The 19,639-nt window shown below is 41.9% G+C and overlaps 1 protein-coding gene across 2 annotated transcripts in view; it reads right to left on the bottom strand.

Moving 5' to 3' along the window:
- The window catches only part of DOCK1 (dedicator of cytokinesis 1), a 324,129-nt gene that overhangs the window by 127,321 nt on the left and 177,169 nt on the right, over positions 1–19,639 (bottom strand). For both annotated transcript variants that reach the window (XM_074593014.1, XM_074593017.1), the window contains exons 28-29: positions 12,722–12,823; positions 5,808–5,902 (exon numbers count right to left, since the gene is read on the bottom strand). In XM_074593014.1, the coding sequence (XP_074449115.1) occupies positions 5,808–5,902; positions 12,722–12,823 (197 nt within the window). The remainder of the gene's footprint in view (positions 1–5,807; positions 5,903–12,721; positions 12,824–19,639) is intronic.

Below are 19,639 nucleotides of genomic sequence, written 5' to 3'. Positions count from 1 at the left end.
AGCCTGTGCTACAGTTTAAGGTTCACACAGTTACGCAAAAATTTGCTTCAGTTCAAAACCACTCCAGTGCCTGCAAACCAGTGATGGACAGTCACATACGTAGCCGAGGTTAATTCTGAAGGCGCAGTATAGATCTGACAGGTACTGCTATGACAACCACGGAGCAGAACAGCCTACATTTCCCTGGAAGCTCCAAAAATAAACATCTATATGCCACCTCCAGCAACAGTAAAAAGGTACATGTTTACCAGACGTATCTCCCGGATCCTTCCTTCTCCTCTTTGCAAGATTTTTTTTTTTTTGGTTTTTCAACACAGTAAATTCATTAAGATTCTGGACTGGGGTTTCAGGAGGAAACCCACCTCCACCCACCCGCAAAGGCAATGCGGCACCGGTGGGGTGCACGTAACACCCGCCTGATTCCCTCCGCAAGATGTATTTCCTCTGGGAAAAAAACCCTAAGCACAAGAAACATCCCTCTCACCGAGAAGCATCTCATCCCTTTTTCTCTGACTTCAAAAGGCAAAATAACCAGGTATTTTATGTAAATGTGGACATTAGACACAAAAAAATAGAACAGAAAACAGCAAATTCATTTTTCATCGGCAGCTCAGCTTCCACTGGAACAGCTGCAGATGAAAGTAGTAGCTACAAATTAATATATCATAAGGTCTACCAAAGGAACCGATTGTCTCAAATGCCAAAAGTAAGACCAAAGACTAAATTATTTTCATTTACAAAAACATCCAGGAACTGTTTTCATGCTCTCAGTTATCTGTTTAAGAGAAACCTAAGTTTAGCTTGTCAGTTTATGACAATAGTTAAAAACAATTTCTAAAACGTTTCTGAATCATTTCCAAACACGATCTAGAAGGGAAAAATGTAAACAATACAAAATCACATCTTTTTTTTTTTTTAAACTACTTTTACAGTTAAAACTCCTCGAGTGCATTTTCCTGCAGGAGACGCCTGGGGTGCAGGCTCTGCCTCCGGCGCTCTCCTCATCCCTGTCCTGGGACATGGGAAAACCTCCTGGCTCCTTGTAACTATTAAATACAGCTATTTAAGTTTATCACGGAGACCTGCGGGACAAAAATACCACAGTGGCTGAAGATCAGGCCTAAATGTCATTATCCAGCAGCTGGTGGATTGCTACCGAGCGGCTGTGGCAGCAGCTGTCAACGCCGCTGATAAAAACACTTCCTTTTAATCCAGTGATATTATGCCTTTCCCTTAATAGGAATAACTCTTCCTGAAAATACGCACACAGATAAACCTGATGGCAGATGGAATTTAAAGGTGCCCAAGTATCTCAAACAGAATTATTCGCAAATTCCACCAGCAATATTTACAACTACAAGTAGCTTTTTCTTTTGAAGTTGTCTTGGCTCATCCTTATTTTTAGGCACCGTGATCACGAATACATTTAGTAACAATTTGCCGGGAGTTCACCGGGCTTAAAAATTCCCATCGAAAAAGAAAACGCAACAGATGAAAAGCTCCATAAATCCAAACTAGACACCGTGCTAGCGTGGTCCGACAGGGAGAAATGGCACTGAGTGAGCGACAGACACCGAGACGCGGGGCAGGCGGGGAGTGGGTGACACTGGGGCAGGCAGCGGTTTGGTGACACAGGAGCAGGCAGGGGACTCCCTGCGGGGACGCGGGTGGCCGAGCACGGCTGTGGCTCTCCGGCAAAGCTGCAGACCCCACAGACACACACCTACCTGCAAAGCAAAGTGAGTCGCAGCCCAGCATCCAGAGTGACAGGGCTCAAGGCGACTCCCTAGAGATCACCTATAACCAGCACCTTAACAGATGCTCGTCAAACTGGTTTTGAACCCCCCTGCTGCTGGAGACCTCGCAGCGCCCCGAGCGATCCACCGCAGCGCTCGCTGCCGGAGGATTTCCCCCAGCCTCCAACTTCGATGTTTCTTGCTACAGTTTCTGGCCAATATTTCTTAGGCAATCCACCGTGGCTATTCAAAGGCTGTTCCCATCCACTCTGCTGCAAAACTTTATGTAGCCAAAGATCATTTCTTCTCTTCCTGCCTTTCTGTCTTCTCTCTTCTTTAGATTTACCCAAAAGCAATGGTCATTTTGAGCCAATATATGGAATAAGACTTAATTATTAAATACTATGTGGATGGTCTTTTCAATCAACCACCCCTAAAAGTACTGTGCTGGCTGGTACTGGCCTTTTGGGCATCCTGTTTTTTGGGTTAAGCACACAGCCTCTTGCTCTTCTCCTAGAAGAAGCTGTTTCAAACGTAGGCGCTATGGTCTATTGTTCATCTCTGTCACCCCCTCATCAATGTTTCTTTCTATCTCTGTTACTTGGATATTGCTGTTTACTGTAAAACAGCAGCTGATTTGTACCAAAATTTGACAGTGAGAGGAAAAACCATAGCATAAGTTGGAATATCCTTCTCTTTTACCCCCTCTGACAACCTTTGTTGTGCAGCACCTGGGGAACCTACACTGCGACTGCCGCCACTCGCCACGTCACAGCCAGCAAACCAATGCCACCTCGAACATCTTGGTGTCAAACCAAAGGATTACATGAAATCAGTAACATTCAAAACCTTGGGCCGCTAATTAACAAATGGCTTTGTTGAAACAATAGACCCTGGTTTTAATTAAATTAGAGAAGTCAGTAAATAGAGTATTAAGTGGCACATCTAAGAACAAAAAAGCAACAATTATCTCATTAGAGATGAAGATTTTTGTGTTCATTTCAGCACGATAGGTGGTAACACAGCGTGACTATCTGTGTTAGGGAAACAAAGGCGTGCTGAGCATGGAAGCAATCCTGTGCCTGGCACAGCACACGCTGCGGGGAGAGGAGAGAGAGAGGAGCCCGAAGTTGTGATGCACGGTACCAAAAACACGTGGGCAATGTACACAGAACGAGAGCAATTTCTGGGACTGTTAATGAGTGTGCATATATTTATGTACATAGGTATCTTACTAGTAAAGTTCAAAGAAGTGTAGTACCAAATTTTAACTGAACATGACAAGAGGCTGAGAGAGCTGGGGGGGTTCAGCCTGGAGAAGAGAAGGCTCCAAAGAGACCTTCCAGCCCCTTCCAGTCCCTAAAGGGGCTCCAGGAAAGCTGGGGAGGGACTCTGGAGCAGGGAGGGGAGCTGTAGGACAAGGGGGAACGGTTTCAAACTGAAAGAGGGGAGATTGAGATGAGATCTGAGGCAGAAATTCTTTGCTGTGAGGGGGGTGAGCCCCTGGCCCAGGTTGCCCAGAGCAGCTGTGGCTGCCCCATCCCTGGAGGGGTTCAAGGCCAGGTTGGACGGGGCTTGGAGCAACCTGGGCTGGTGGGAGGTGTCCCTGCCCGGGGCAGGGGGTGGCACTGGGTGGGCTTTAAGGTCCTTTCCAACCTAAACCATTCTATGATTCTATGTATTTGCAAATATTCCCTCTAACACAGTTGTTCACGCACATTTTTCCGTTTCCCCTCTTCCCCCGCAGCTACAACTCTACCTCAGCCAGAATATTTTAACCCTCTACTGGCTATCTGGAAGCAAACCAGTGGCCTGGGCTGCCTCTGCCATGAAGGTGAAGAGACCTCTCCTTAAGGGACTGGTCTCTCCACTGCATGCAGTGGGGGCTTAGAGGTCTAATCTCCAGCTTGGTATGTTTTTGACCCTTTGTTTCACACTACTGGATGTATTTCATACAGAGAAACCAACGAACTCACAAGCATTCTGGATATAGTTAAAAATTAGCTCACTTAATTTGGCTTATGGCACAGAAATACTCGATCTGCAGAAACGCACGAGCGACACAAAATGGCAAATTCCGAGGTATTTCTACGGAGAGGATGTGGTAGCTTTAAAAGACAGAATTTGTTCTTCAATTTTCCCTGGTTTTCTTCAATAAAAGTTTATAGGGGTGAAGACAAATGGACCAGATGGACAAAAAGGTATTTTACAATGCGGCTTTCTGGTTTTGGAAACCGCATTAGCTTCAACAGGAAAAATGAAAAGCACTCAAATCAATTCAGAAGCATTTACAAACGAGCTGGTGTAATGAAAATGAACTTGTAAATTAGAGACGAACAACCCCCTTTAGCACTTCTGCAGATATTCATCAACACCAGAAAGACGTGAAAACGTCTTTTGTTTTTCACTTTAAATACCAGTCAAATATTTTATGGGTACTGAGGTTATTCAGTAAGAATCAGAGATCTTAACAACACATCCCCACTTCTTCAGGACTCAATGTTCAGCACGGGAAGAAGACAAGACTATTTTTAACGATCAGAAAATCAAAGCCCCTATCTTAACTGCGGCCCTCTGCATCACACTTTGTATTATTCCGAATTTTCGGAGTGAGGAGCCGCCTGGGAAGGATCCTTTTGTGCTTTAAACCAAAGACGGTGGGAAGGGAAAGGCTCCTTCTATAGTTGTGCTCTTTCGTTTCTGTGACCCTAATACCACAGTTTAGAAAAAAAAAAAAAACAAAAGAAAAGGTGGTCAAATCCCCAACTTAATGAACACTGAGAGGTCATTTCGCGGTACTGTGAAGGTACATCTGGGGGAAGAGTCAGCGCAATACTGCCCACACCACTGTAAGTGCCGTATAACTGGTTAACTGGCATCACCGGTGTCCAAACACAGACCTTCCCAGTCGTATTTCAACCTCTTAAAACACCGCACAAAGCGCAGCGGCGTTCTCCTGTTCGAAGGGACGCCAGGTAGCACACGCTGGGAGGGTTTCCCAAGCACCTGCAACACGACTCTCAAGACAGTTGGGAGTTCTCGAACCGAAACCACTTTCAAAATTAAAAAAAAAAAAAAAAGAAAAAAGGAAAAAAAAAAAAAGAAACCCAATGGACTTTATATCTTCCTCATCAGCTAATCTCAAAGGGCTCTTCATTTATACCAGCGGGTGCTCTGCGAGCTGCAGCCACACAGAAGTGTGCGCCCATAACCAGTGGCTTTAACTCAAAAGACGGCTGAATCTCCTAACTCGTATTTATTAAGAATGGATTTTATTAGGCGGTTAAGGAGACTTCAGAAGCCAAGATTAAAGTTATGGTGTGTTTTTAAAATGAGAGTAGGAACTGTGGTTCAGGATTTTATATAAGTAAACACTGACAACTTTATAGCCATGGTAGCTACCAGTAAGCACAGACGAGATTTCTCCAGGCAACCAGTAAATATAATGTTTTTTCCTTATACTTTCATCACAGCACACATAAAAACATTTGACACACTTAATAAATGTCACGGACATAAAATATTGCACAAAGGCATGCTAAATAATGACAATGCTGCGATTACTGAGCAAAGAAAAGGGGATTAGAAACATTTGCAGCCTGTCTCTTCATTACCAGGCTGATGGAATCTGGATTTAAAATGCCCTTTCAGTTCTTTCTTCTTAATACCGCTGAAAATATTCCAGAATAGAGAACTCGATGTCAGCATATGATAACCACTAGTGTTTGAGGTCATATGCAAAACATATCATTTATCCCCAAAGGAATACATTTAATTATTGCATGTACAGATCCCTACTGCACCTGCACTTTGTTCCAAAATTTTGGCTCTCGGAATGATGCCACCCTTAATTTGTGGTGGACTCCAAAAGCCCCCAGACAGGCCACTAAAACACTGCCCTGCAATCTCCAAAGCCAATTTTTAAATGATTATTTGCATCGGAGAAGGAAAAAAACCCCAACCCACCCCAGCTGCCGCATTGTGTTTTACTGTTTCCAAGCAACACTGTTGTTTCAGATCAACCATGAACTAGCCATCGCGGAGAGCTCCAGCTTTTCCCTCTCTACTTACTTATTCTGCATCATGTTCATTATCACCCAGTCGAAGGGATAGACGTTCTTCCCAATGAGATTCTTGAACATGATGAATGTTTCCATCAGAAAATCCTAAAAGAAGAGAAAATATTTGGAGAGGACCACTCTTCTAGATCAAAAAAATACAAGTGTGATAGTGTCAGTTATTAATGACTAGATTCAAAACGTGTCTTACTGTTCCGCTTCATAAAAAAGCCATTATTCATACACAACATGCATAAATCCTACTAAGGCATATTTATATATGACGTACATAAATCCTGCAATAATTCTATTTAAACTTTTCAGAAATGATAACAATAGTAATCCTACATCGTAAACAATCCCTGGTATCACCCGGGAACAAGCACTGGTTTGCCAGTTATCCAAAGGCAGTTTCTGACGAAAAAAATAATTTATTTTCTATAGCACAGACAAAGTCTTACAGTCCCTTCTTGTGCAGTGTGTAGTGTGGCGTATGCACGAGTATGTTGGAAAGTTGTTAGAGGCACACTGGTAGATGGAAAGAGAAAAAAAAAAGCTAAGTTATTAATTTTAATCTTACAATTACACTAAAAATACTCCCCGGAATCAGTTGATGCGTTTTCCCTCCCCTGGCGAATACCCTTCTGGAATTTTCTATTGCCTGAAACCAAGATTATCTATTTATTAAAAAATATATGCTCTAGTTCAAAAGCGGACACAGGTCAAGCGTGGTGGGGCACATCACCCCCGACCCGGGGCAGACGACGGCAATGGCTGGGCCAACCTGAAACTCTGCCTCAAGGGAGCAGCAGTAATTGCTTCTGCCAGTGAAAACCTCACCCAGAACAAAGTTAATTTAGTAGCATAAACCAATTTATTTCTACACAGATATAAACAAACACCTCTCTGGAAGAGAAACCTCGTGTACTTTACAATGTAAATCATCTCCTACAATTTGGGAATCTATAATTGCTATCTAACAATTTGAGTAATATCAAATGCTCAGAGAAAGATAAAGGGGGAAAAAAGAACGTAATGCAAAAAAGTCCTTGATCCATTTCACACAGAGATAAAAATGAACTTTTATTCCAAGGTTAGAATATTTTTCCTTTGCTACAGCTTCTCAGTAATGGTATTTATCTCATCTATCTTTAAAATGTCAAATGCCTACACAAAAAAACCCCCAAAATGTTACATTTGCTGGACTTTTAACTAAGGCTGGTTTTTATGTAACCTTTTCAGCAAGAAACAAATATGAAGTTGGTGCTCTCGTAAGTATTTCTTCACGTGTGAGAGCCAGTCTCTTCGTCACATTTTATCTTTTGATTCCTTGTTCTGTTAAGACGTTTTTCCTGGCTCAGAAATTCACAGTCGGTGGGATGCAGGGAGCTGCAGAGATCCTGAGGACACAACATCGAGATCGCGAAGCAACGTGAATTTCCAGCCTACGCAGCTCTGCTGCGTGCACGGCACGAGGGATGCTTCGGGATGCTCCGCATCCCAGCTCCTGGTACCCAAGGAGACACCCAGGCCAAAGAGCGCCAACAGAGCATCAGCAACCACGGAAGACACATTTTAACCCAAAAATGTGTAATACTAATAAAATAACTCCTCTGTTATTTTACCAAAACCACTCCCAACAACACAACATCAGTAAAGACGTTTTGACAGTAACCGGGTTGAGATAAAACCTGGAACTGCTTGTGGTTAAGGAGATGTTACTGTGGCGTAAGGCAAAATTCACCCCAGACACACACTCCAGTAGCTCAGCAAAACGCCTCTTCATTTAAGAGATCCAACTGCATATTTTGCTGCTCATTTTTCGTGTATTTTGGTGAGAGAGTTACATAATTTCTAATAATCACGTTGCATGTTGTTTTGCTGCCCGAGCATTACACAGGACTTGATTTGAGCGAGTGCTTTTTTACAGCTGCAGGTAGCGGGGGATTTTCTCACTGACGCCGCTTCACAGCTCAGGAACGGCAACGCTGGTGGAAGCGGCTCCACGGGAAGGGTCATCACCAACCCAAGAGGGCAGATTTGAGCTCACTGGGCTTTTTTTTCCCCTTAATATTTTATGAATACAGATGTCTACTTCCCTGATTTCTTGTAGCAAACTCTGCCTTACACTTTATTTCAGCTGCTGAGCCTCTGCGCACTTTGCTGATCAAGCTGCATGTGACGGTAGATGAATTTTCATACACTTTGTTGATGACTCACGTTCGTTACCGACACTGGAGGTTGTGCCACATGTGATTTGACCTACTTTGCCGATTCAGCTCTACATTTTAATCTACTGATATTTACAGTTTAATAGTCTTATTTTCACACAGGTACTTTAAATAATGCTCTGTAACAACTAATCTAATCATTGATCAAATAAAAAGCTTCTGATGCTTACCTGTATTTGTTTTACGTATTTTTATGTATTTCCATTTTATCTTTCTTATAGAAAAGCAAATGGTTTACGGTTGGATTCGATGATCTTAAAGGTGTTTTCCAACCTCAATGATTCTCTGATTCTTTATGAATTAACCTCATATTAGGAGCAAAACCCAGCTTTTTTGGGGTGAAGGTGGGAGTGGAAGGGAAGCTATCAGTGCATGCTGTGCTGCTGCAGAGCTTGCTTATTTTCAGCACACCTAGAAGCAGAAAAAACTGTTCTGAGCATTAAAAAATGATAAAAAACCTGTACTAAAGGAGCAAGGGCTGCAACTCAGATCTCTTTCAACTAAAAATAAAAATCCTATTTAATATGCCAAGGACGCAAAATTCACAATAGATGGGACCCCTTCAATATTCCCATCCAATTGCTGAAAGAAAACGGAGTACGCTCAGCCCTGTAACCGGGTAGATGGTGACGGAGGAGGCTTAGACAATTCCACCCCCCCGGACTGCTGAGCATCACACCCCGATATGTATATTTTTCACGACCTGGATTTCAAAGAGTTTCTTCAATAAGTTCTCAAGCCTAATAAAAATAACTATCTAAAACGTGTAGGAAGTCAAACTTAAGGCCAAGTTGATGAAAATTCAGCTTTGCTGAGTCCTGAGGTATAGCGGTCAGACATCAAATACGCTCAGCTTTTCAGGGCAACAGCTGAACCTCCGCTGAGCCCCGCTACCAGGCTGTCTCTGGAGAGTCCCCTCTCCACCACCGTGGGTGGCTGTGGGCAAGCTGCCTCTGCGGGGTCCCACCACCACGGGGCACCCCCCGTGACCCATGTCACATCCCGCAAAGAAGAGTCTGCTCCAGCCATACAATCACCCGCTCCATCTCCGGTTGGCCAAAGCTTTGTCAGGAAAGGACGTACAACACCCACCAACGCACACACTCACGTGAAAACCCAAGGTCTAGGACTGCAAAATATTAAAGGGGGAGAAGAAAATGGAGATGCAGAAAATTGTAATCTAAAATCCCGACAGAGCTTGTCTTTCTCCATACTTCACGGACTCCAGGACGTTGTCTTGAAGGCCTTTAGGGAGGAATACTGAGATACTCCACATGGCAAAACATTAGCATATTCTTTTTTGTCAACCACTACCACATATGTCTCAACTGAGTATCAATTTTACCAAGTAAAAAGGGGAGAGAGATCCGTTAGTCCCAGAAATAACCTCACTGATCTCAGATGATGTTTCATCTCAGGATGATAGCAGGCCTGACAGTAAGAAATTCCTCTTTGAACAGAAATACCTTAATGAATCTAAACAATTTGTTCTGCAGAGAGATACAAGACTGGTTTTATTGCATTCCACCTCATATTTTCTAATATTTTTGAGGCCAAATAAGACCAATACAATAATCTAAAACTGACACCTACATAACACAGGTCATAAAGTTTCCTCCAGCAATTCCAGCACTGGGCACGCAACTTCTGGTTGAGCAAGAGCTCATGCTGAAGGAAGATTTAAGGGTCTCCAACGGTGAATAAGCAACCAAAGTTTCACTTAAGTTCTCCTTTTTTCTTGTATTTTTTTTTAAAAAAAAAAAACCTATTCATTTCTCTTTGAATTAATCTAGTTTCAGTTCTAAATCGCTGCTTCTTTATGCCTTTGTGATTAAACTGAAAACCCTGTAACAGGAGATGCAGGTATCACTTCCCTATGCAGGGAAATCAGGTTTGATGGAAACACTCATGGATCCTAAGCTCTGATGGGTGAGTCAAACAGCACTGGCTCAAAAAATTGTCAAGACTAAAAAGAAATGGTAAAAAATCATGAAAAGTTAAATGAAGAAATGAGGAAAGGGGTTTTCTTCCACCCAAACCATACAGTAGCAAGGACTACACACATCCGGTAAAGTTGAGTAGCATCCCACCACTGAAAAGAGAACAAGGCAAAAGCTCTAAGAGAGGAACAGGGGCAAACTCGAACCACAGCAACGGTCAAGGAGGCAATGCTCCTGGGAGAGCCCCTTGGGCACCAGTTCTGATGCTGAAACATAGAATACTGGGCAAGACGCGGGTTACAAATTAACAATGAAATCTCATCTGTGAAGAAAGACTTCCGAGAACAGTAACTCCTCACTTTGGTTCTCACTGAAAAGGTTACGCAAGCTTTTCTCTTCAACAGAGAGACTGGATTGTATCCTCAACCTTTTGTCCTAAATGATGACTCAATCAGTTTTATTTAGGTTTAAAAAGAAAAAAAAAAAAAAAAAGGAAGAAAAATTAGTTTACACACTGCGGTTTCCTTTTATCACAGGATCAACAATATTCTGCCACTATACCTCGCCACTCCACACCTTCAGTTATATTATTGATACTTTAAAGTCAGTTTAAGGTAGCATTTTCTGCCATTAACATATTACCCATTTAATGTTTTACCAGCTTACCGTGTACTTTAGTTTCCATTAACATACATTACCATTTAAGCAACAACAATATTAAAACATTTAAAAGGTGTATTTTAACGAAAGATATAAAAAGTATTACAGCCACTGACCAAGACTGGATTAGCATATCTGCTAATACAAATGACAGTCAAGTGGCACACCCGTGGAAAACAAGTAGTCGAATAGCACACGTGCTGATGGCAAGTTTGATTTTAACAGTACTGAACAATTTCAGCTACACAGCCCAAGAACAGGCAGAAAGGGACAAATTTACAGAGTCAAGACAAAAGTAAGAAGTGATTCTTCATGTATCCCAGTGCACTGCACCGACATAAATCAAACTCTTAACACAAGCAATTATAAATAGAGCACTTGCCAAATTTCAAATACATAATTACTCCTTTGTTTTCACCCAGAAAGATCTGACCTACAGAACCACCTTTCAGACAATTTAGACCAAAAAAAGCAAGACTTTAAAATAAACACTTTTATTGCCATTAGAACAACCACAGATTTCCTAACCAGTATTTTTCCCTCTGCATTTTTCCATTACATGTTTTAAGAGCAAACTGCTTTTACCTTTTTCCATATAAAACCCTATAATCAGTTTGCCTTTTCTAGAGCCAAATGGTTTGAACCACTTTAAAAGTACAGAAATATTTGGCTTCATTAACCTTAATACTCAGGTCTTTTCTGGATGCTAGAACCATTTTTTTCACTCCGCCAGCTGCACTGAGCTTGGGAATGTTTCATTATTAGGGGAAAACCAAGTGACTACCCATGGAAGTGCTCTGAGAACCCGAAGCAGGCTAACTGGGAAGCAACTCTTCCAATATAGCGATGCCCTTCTGCTGTTCTTTGCAGCTGGACTTTGCCTTCGCTCTCCTGAAGCTCTGTACTTTAGTAATGACAGCTCAGGTACAAATTGAGCAACCAGGACACACCTTATCTGAAAACTGGCACAAGGGCAAAGAGCTCAGATCTTGCAGAACTGGCCCAGGTTGCCCAGAGCAGCTGTGGCTGCCCCATCCCTGGAGGGGTTCAAGGCCAGGTTGGACGGGGCTTGGAGCAACCTGGGCTGGTGGGAGGTGTCCCTGCCCAGGGCAGGGGGTGGCACTGGATGGTCTTTAAGGTCCCTTCCAACCCAAACCATTCTGTGATTCTATAATACAAGCAGAACTAAGAAGAACTAAAATTAAAGACATAAAGGAAAAGTGGAAAGTCCAAACATCAAGAAATTAAGCAAGGAAAAGACCCTGAGTTTTGTTAGGCTGGGTTTGGAAGGAAGATGGGAACCTAAACAAAGACCACCCTGAAGATTAAAACACAGGCGAAAGCTGCCGAAAGCGGCTACGAGAAGCAGGTAAAGTAACAAAGCTGAGCAGGATTCAGGTCATCCGCTAATTGATAGAGCTCAGCCAACAGGTTTGGTGGGTACTTTGCGGCAGGCACTTGCCATATGGCAAGGACAGTTTCAGGTCATTAGAGAGTTGGCTCCTCAGCCATAAACTCTCTTCTATTACGCTCTAATTAAGTTGTGTTGTTGGCTTAGTTAGGGTACCGAACGACTCCGAGAAGACAAATTTCAATTATTATTGCTTCTTTAACAACTAAGGGTATCTTTAAGGTTAAAATGTTTTGTATAAAATGTAAAGTGAGCAGATCTGTAAGTAAAAGCTATTTAAACAAATGAAATCGAGACATCTGGAAGATTTAACGCTGAAATTTTCTTTCCTCAAGAAAGCTTTTTTCCCCCCCTCTCTCCTTAAACAAAACAGATTTTTAGTAATGGCTCAGCACTACTATTTCCTAATGTTCTCTTTTAATTGTCTCAAACCCACTGTCTCAGCGCTTGCTTTTTAAAATATCGAACCGTTCCAGAGAGGAGCTCTATTCCTGTGTGTGGCACGAAGGTTAATTTTGTCCTTTGCATATTCAGAAATGTGTAAGTCATAGTGCTTTATTAATTAATTTTATAGTATACCTGTAACGTCAAACACATTTGTTTACATTTCACAAGCGTATTTAACAAACAGTAACAGGAAAAAAGCTAAGCTATCTTATGGACAGATAAAACATGTTAAACTTACCACAACATCTGACCTCATCTTTCCAAAAGTCTTGATTAAATGAGCGTAGTGATAGTCCTCCATTTGCCTTAAAATGGCAGTCATGCAGGCAACAAAACTCCCCTATGAAAACAAAAGGACAAACAAATCAATTATTTAAGATAGGGCAACATAAACTCCCCGTCCAAATGGAATATTGCTAGAAAGCCCCACATAATGCAGCGGATGCAATTCTTTTAATTCATTTAAATTCATTCATATGCAAAATTCTGTCAAGAAAAGAGAAGACATCTTGAAAAGTTTCTGTTTTCAGTTTCATGGCTTTATCACCATCTTCACCAAAGATTTTGCAACATACTCATATAAAAATTGCTCAGGCATTAAGGGCTTTGGAATGTAATAAACGCCACTGCTAAAAATACCACACAATGTCAGGATTTGCATTTGGGAAGTCAATACTCTGCTCAAGGAAGAAATCTCTTAACAATCATTATACTGAGCACCACAGTTAAACGCCACGTTTTCATTTCATTGAGTGGCATTTTCAGATACAGTGATGCTGAAAATACACAAAGCAAAATAAAATCCAGTAACTTCCGTAAGAACAGCAGTACCAAACGTATCTCTCGCAAACCACGCAGAAAGTAAGAAGGGACCAAGAAAAGTTTAATCTTTCTTTCTGGCACATGAAAGCATCGCAGTAACAACTCAAACGCACTTCTCTAACTATGAGATGTTCCGAACCCACAAATGACTTTCTGCTTGTCCATCCTCCTCCTCCAACTATCTGCTAAAACCTGTTGACTGATTATGGCAATAGCATCCACACTTTTTCTGATCTTTAATGAAGACTAAATTGTTGGAAAAAATCAGCACAATTACTCAGAAAATTAACGGTTCTTTATATGCTGTGATAAAATGGTGAGTTCCCCTTTCTGTGCCATTTTCAAGGTTATTCTACGCCATGCACAGCCTGACAGAACACTCAGGAATTTTCTATTCTTCCTCAGCATAGCACAGAGTTTTTATTGTTACCTTGAAGATCTCCATTACTTTCAATTTAAAGTATTTATTTCTACATCAGGCCGCGTAATTAAGATCAAACGCAAAATGATATTCGATTATCTCTGTGTGTTATGAGCCCTCTTATTTACAGCCTAATCCCCCAGCCTCCCCCAGAATAGCGCTCCTTGAATTTGCTTTTCTCCTCTGTAATGGAGTTGAGATCTGAACTCCTACACAACTGATTCTGGCCAGGCGAGAGCATTATTTTTTTTACAGGACGCAAAGGTACCTGACGGGAGCTCTCAGGCAGATGCAAAAGGCGTGAATATGAAAGGGAAAGGCCACCCGCGCTGCTGTTCCATGACATCAAAAGAACTTTCTAACAGACTATGACAAGAAGAGAAGCTGGGGCTGTACAAAGATAACGTTTACTACTATGAAATGTAAATAAAACAGGATAATCTCAAAAATCTCTAAACATTAATTGTCAAAACAGCATGTAACAAGCATTCTACGGAACAGACACTGTAAAAGGGCTTATGCTTGCGAGAAAATACTCAATAGCCCATATTCAGTCCTATTTCCCCCAATGATGTCATCAACCAAAGAGATGTTTCACCGCTAGTCAGAATTACATGTTTCAAATTGTCTGCTTAAGACTAGGCTGCAGATGTAATTCAGTCCATCCCTTCATTTAAGGTTCTGCAGATGGTTCATAAATGCTCAGGAGAGCTGAAGACCAACTTCGGTTTGCTCATGGTACCTTTTTATAGACGCTCACTCAATCTGTGCAGTCCACGGCTTTGCAAACACATAAATGTATCTTCACCTTCCTTCACATAAACACATCGACAAATCCAGCCCTTTCCAGGTAATCCACCACTCAACATACAGCCTCTGCTTCCTTCTAACAAAGTAGTTTCTATAACTGGCTAATAGTTTTGATCATTTTCTGTGTTTATCTATCCGTTTGGTGAGTAATTTAAGTTAATATTATACTGCTGCAACAGTCAAAAGATGAATTTCATACCTGAGGAAATCATCATAGCAAGCTTCTATGCAAAAAAAAAAATGAAGGTGGAGCAACTGTTAAACTTTCAAATGTACTTTAATATGGATTTTTAGATGCAGGAGCAGCTAGAGATGTGGCTGCCCCATCCCTGGAGGGGTTCAAGGCCAGGTTGGACGGGGCTTGGAGCAACCTGGGCTGGTGGGAGGTGTCCCTGCCCAGGGCAGGGGGTTGGAACTGGAACTGGATGACCTTTAAGGTCCCTTCCAACCCAAACCATTCTATGATTCTACGACTTTGATTGCCATCTCTTCCGCATCTTCTGGTGACCCCTCTCCACTTCTCTGGCTGCTCGCCAGGATGGCTGCGTCTACACGAGCCCTCCCTTCCCCTCCAACCACCCCAGCTCCTGCCGAGGCAGCCCAAGGCTAGGAGCAGCGCACTCATTCCCAGGGGCGCTGCTGTGCCTGGCCCCATAAGCCAGGGAAAACAACGAGCCACTGAGGAGAGAGAGAACTGCAGAAGAATATCTTCTTAATGAGCAGGGTGAGATTCGGAAAGGACGCATGAAAGTTTAATGTCCTGTGGGTAAATACTCCATTTCCATGTGAAAGTGTGGAAATAGGAAAGCTTGTTAAAAACCTGGACTGGGTGCTGGAGAAAAAAATAAATACAGAAAGATAAAGAAGCTTAGAAAATACGATGGAAATATGAATATGATGGCATTCTGTACCATGGCTAAGTTTTAGTTAAAGAAAATTACAGAAACTTGCTAAGCGTTGTCGTATCAGCTTATGCTGAGCCCCAGAAGTGGCGCCGAGCAGAAGGGTTCAGGGTCCTTGAGAAGTTAATCAACATTTTTTCCTGCTTCCCTGCATAAAAGAATGTTTCATGCTCATCTTAGTAGTATCTCAGTAATAAAATCCCCTTTTTTTCTTTGATAAAATATTGTTCCTTTAAGCCTCCGTTGCATTACACACGCAGATGTCCCTGCTACAACATTTATCTTCAGATCCCCACCTGCTAAATAGTGTTTAAGCTCCTGCTGGTTAGGAAAATCTATTTAATATTAGAAAAAAGTACGCTACCAGTCATCTGCTTACTTTTCATAATTTTCTTTGCACTTAGTGAGGTATCATTTGCAGCCAGCGCGCTCTTAATTACAATGCTAATAAAAATCTGTAATTATTTATAGGCAATATTTGTACTGTAGGTGTTTTTAATATGGTCTATTAACTATTTAGCAATACCTAACAACATTATTAAATTTTAATCTTAAGTTGATTTTTAGTCTTTAGTTGGATTTGGAGACCATTGTCATCTTCTGCAGCGTGCTACTCCAAGCAATACACAGAAAAAACCCCCACCTAATTCTTGAAAAAAAATCAATTTCAATTTTAACTGTGGGAGTAATCGCAGACCTACGTTTATACAGCAAGTAGCGCAAGGGCAACACAGGGGGCTTGCCATTGCCCTGTGCAGTTATTAGCTATTTATTCACTGAAATAGTGTCAAAGTTTATACCGAAAGCTTTTCACATCCATCCTTACTTGCAAAGCTCCAAAATGAAGAAGTCACACAGTGACTGAGATAATTACTGCACAGCATACTAGAGAAACGCGTTTCATACACTTTATAAATCAGTTTCTGTCCTGCCCGAAAGCAGAGGAGCTGGATTCATTCTTTCTTTTCCAACCAGGTACACTGAGGCAAACGAGAATATTCCCAAAGCAAACCCATGGGATCCAGGCCATCCGTAAGCCCGGCGCAAAGGAAGCAAGGGCCAGCTCCCTTGCTGGAGGACTGGAAATTCAGCTCCATTAAAAGTAATAAAAACCGCAAAAAACCAAACACACACAAAAACGAAAAAACAAATAAAATGATTCTTCTTTGGAAACAAAGCATTATTATTCCGAAAATACAACTTACATTAAAAAAAATTACTATGCAATCGCAAAATTTGAATTTATTTCTAATTCCTGTAAAATACAGTTCTGAAAGGAAAGCTAAAGAGGCACATGAATGCTCAGAAAGTTCTTATTTTCTTAAATTATCTTTACAATAAAATGATCATGTTCAAATGGCCCTTTAACAGCTATGAGTAGGGAAATTTTAGTATCAAATAATCTCCACAAGTAATACTAACACTGAAAAATTTCAGAACGAGAAGAGAATTCCCTGCAGGAGAGACAACACATGCCAATGCTTTTCTCTGTCAGGGGTAAAAAAAAATCCTACTTTAAATAGTCTCGGCTGTTTTCTTCCAGGGATATCTCTAAATCGGAAATACTAAGCTCTCTACGTATAGTGTAGTTTAATTCTCTTATGTTAAGTGAAGGGATGTTTCAGTATAATGTCCCTACTACCATGATCGGGAACAGATGAAAAAGCCTAAGTTGCATTTATTTTTCAATAAAATTTTCCTTACATGGCCTTAAAAGACTACAGAGCTAAATAAATAAATTGATAAATAATAAAAGAAACAACCACCCCAAAACATTAGAAGGAAATTCTCACTCCATTTTGGCTTTCAGAACACTTTGTTGAAGTGGGTTGAAGTCCCTCACAATTACTAGACAGCTTGAAAGGATATAAAAAAGAAGTTAAGTTTTCTCTTTGCTTACAACATATACTCTATGTATATTAGCAACAAATAAAGAAATAAAAATCAGTTTTTATTATTTCTAGAAACCACGAATGAAACAGCCACTTATGGACCCACCACTTATTGACTCACTTATGGAAAGCAGCTCTGCAGAGGGGGACCTGGGAGTCCTGGTGGACAACAAGTTGGCCATGAGGCAGCAATGTGCCCTTGTGGCCAAGAAGGCCAATGGTCTCCTGGGGGACATTAAAAAGAGCGTGACCAGCAGGTCCAGGGAGGTCATCCTCCCCCTCGGCTCTGCCCTGGGGAGGCCACAGCTGGAGCACTGGGTCCAGTTCTGGGCTCCCCGGTTCAAGAAGGACAGGGAACTGCTGGAGAGAGTCCAGCGGAGGGCTATGGAGAGGACCAAAAGAATGGAGCATCTCTGTGCTGAGGAAAGGCTGAGAGACCTGGGGCTGTGCAGCCTGGAGAAGAGATGGCTGAGAGGGGATCTCATCAGTGCTCATCAACATCTAAAGGGCAGGTGGCAAGCGGACGGGGCCAGACTCTTCTCACCGGTGCCCAGGGACAGGACAAGGGGCAACGGGCACAAACTGGAACACGGGAAACTCCATCTCAACACGAGGAAAAACTTCTTTCCTTTGAGGGTGGCAGAGCCCTGGCACAGGCTGCCCAGAGAGGTGGTGGAGTCTCCTTCTCTGGAGACATTCCAAACCCGCCTGGACACGTTCCTGTGCCACCTGCTCTGGGTGACCCTGCTCTGGCAGGGGGTTGGACTACCATTCTGTGATTCTGTGAAGATAAAAATCCAGCTTTAAAATGCCCCCTATTTCCACTGTTTGGTAACTGTGGGCTGCCAGGTGAGCTTGCACTGCAAGAGGAGCTACCTCATTACTAAATGTAAAACCCAATGTGTCTGCAAACAAGTTTTCTCACTTAAGGAAAATATTATGAAAGCTACGATGACACCCAACATGGATAAGGCAGAGGATCTCCCGGCACTTCTTGTCCTGAAGAATACTTTATATCGTATAATATAGAATGACCACACAGCACAGCTCACCATCAGCTTCCAGTTACAATGCACGGTGCAGGTTCCAGCTCCCATCACTGCAAGCATCACTGAAAGCACATGATGAAGATTAAGACCCAACAGCAAATACGCCAAACCCAAGAAAGGAGGAAAAAAAAAAACCCTAGGAAGGCAATTCACGCTTCGCTCCTCCGGACAGGCTTTTCTGGGCACTGGAGAGAGCCCTGTGCCCCAGCCCTGCGGGCAGCACGCAGCGGTGGGAGTCACAGCCATCACTGGCACCTAAAACGAGTTGTACGCAGGTTCCTTAAACTTCTACCCACAGCATCCACCCGTGCCATCATACCACTACAGACAGGCATCAAAACCAAAACAAAGCAAAACACCCCTAAAGACACACACACACAAACATATATATATATATATGTATATAAATTCATACATAAATTTCTCATAGTAGTAAAAAACCCCGCTCCCTTTCCTGTAATAGAAAATCTGACAGTAAATTCAGCAGCACCTTTAGAGAGAAAGTTATTTCACTGATACGGCAGCAGAATGTAAACAAGTGCAAAATGTTAACATTTATCACTTTTTTTTTTCTTACTGAATATATGCTATTTTCCATCTCCTTAGGCCAAATCCTACCTTCATGAACAGGAGCAAATGGAAGGAATAAAACACGTGAGTCTTTTTCCTTTGAGAAACAGAAGTTAACATTTGTAATAACGTGAGTGATAAATGTTTGGGGTTTTTTTCATGATGCCACAAACATTATTACAGAGGCACCTTTTTGCAAATCAAGACCCAGTAAGGTATTTCCAGCTGACAAACTTTGCTCTCAGGGCTCCCGGACAAGATGTGCCACCTCCTTTACCCAACCTGATTTAAGCTTGCCCAGTTTCTGCCCAGCAGAAACCTCCTTTAGGTGAATCCGATTCAGTGTAGAATTCAGTCTTCAGTCAGAGTTCAGAAGACCGATACAGAAGTTTATAGGTGAATATTCGCTTATTTAGTCTTGCATAACTTGTTTTACCTCAAAACGTATTTTACAGATCCAGATTTGATCTCTGACAGTTCAGTCGCTATCAATCAATAGAAAACTTGTTTTAAAAGGAAATCTTTTACAGGACTTCAATGCTGATTACTGCATCCTGACCAGCTGAGCACACTGGTTCCAAAATAGAAAACAATGTAAAAAGAGAGGATTTTCCTGAAAAAAGCACAAGGTCTAAAGAAGTTTTCCATTTTCATAGATGGGGCATGGAAAAATAGCATTTAGGAGTGCTA

This window comes from Larus michahellis, chromosome 6 (assembly GCF_964199755.1).
Source record: "Larus michahellis chromosome 6, bLarMic1.1, whole genome shotgun sequence".
Lineage (NCBI taxonomy): Eukaryota > Metazoa > Chordata > Aves > Charadriiformes > Laridae > Larus > Larus michahellis.
This window is presented reverse-complemented; position numbering and strand designations above follow the sequence as displayed.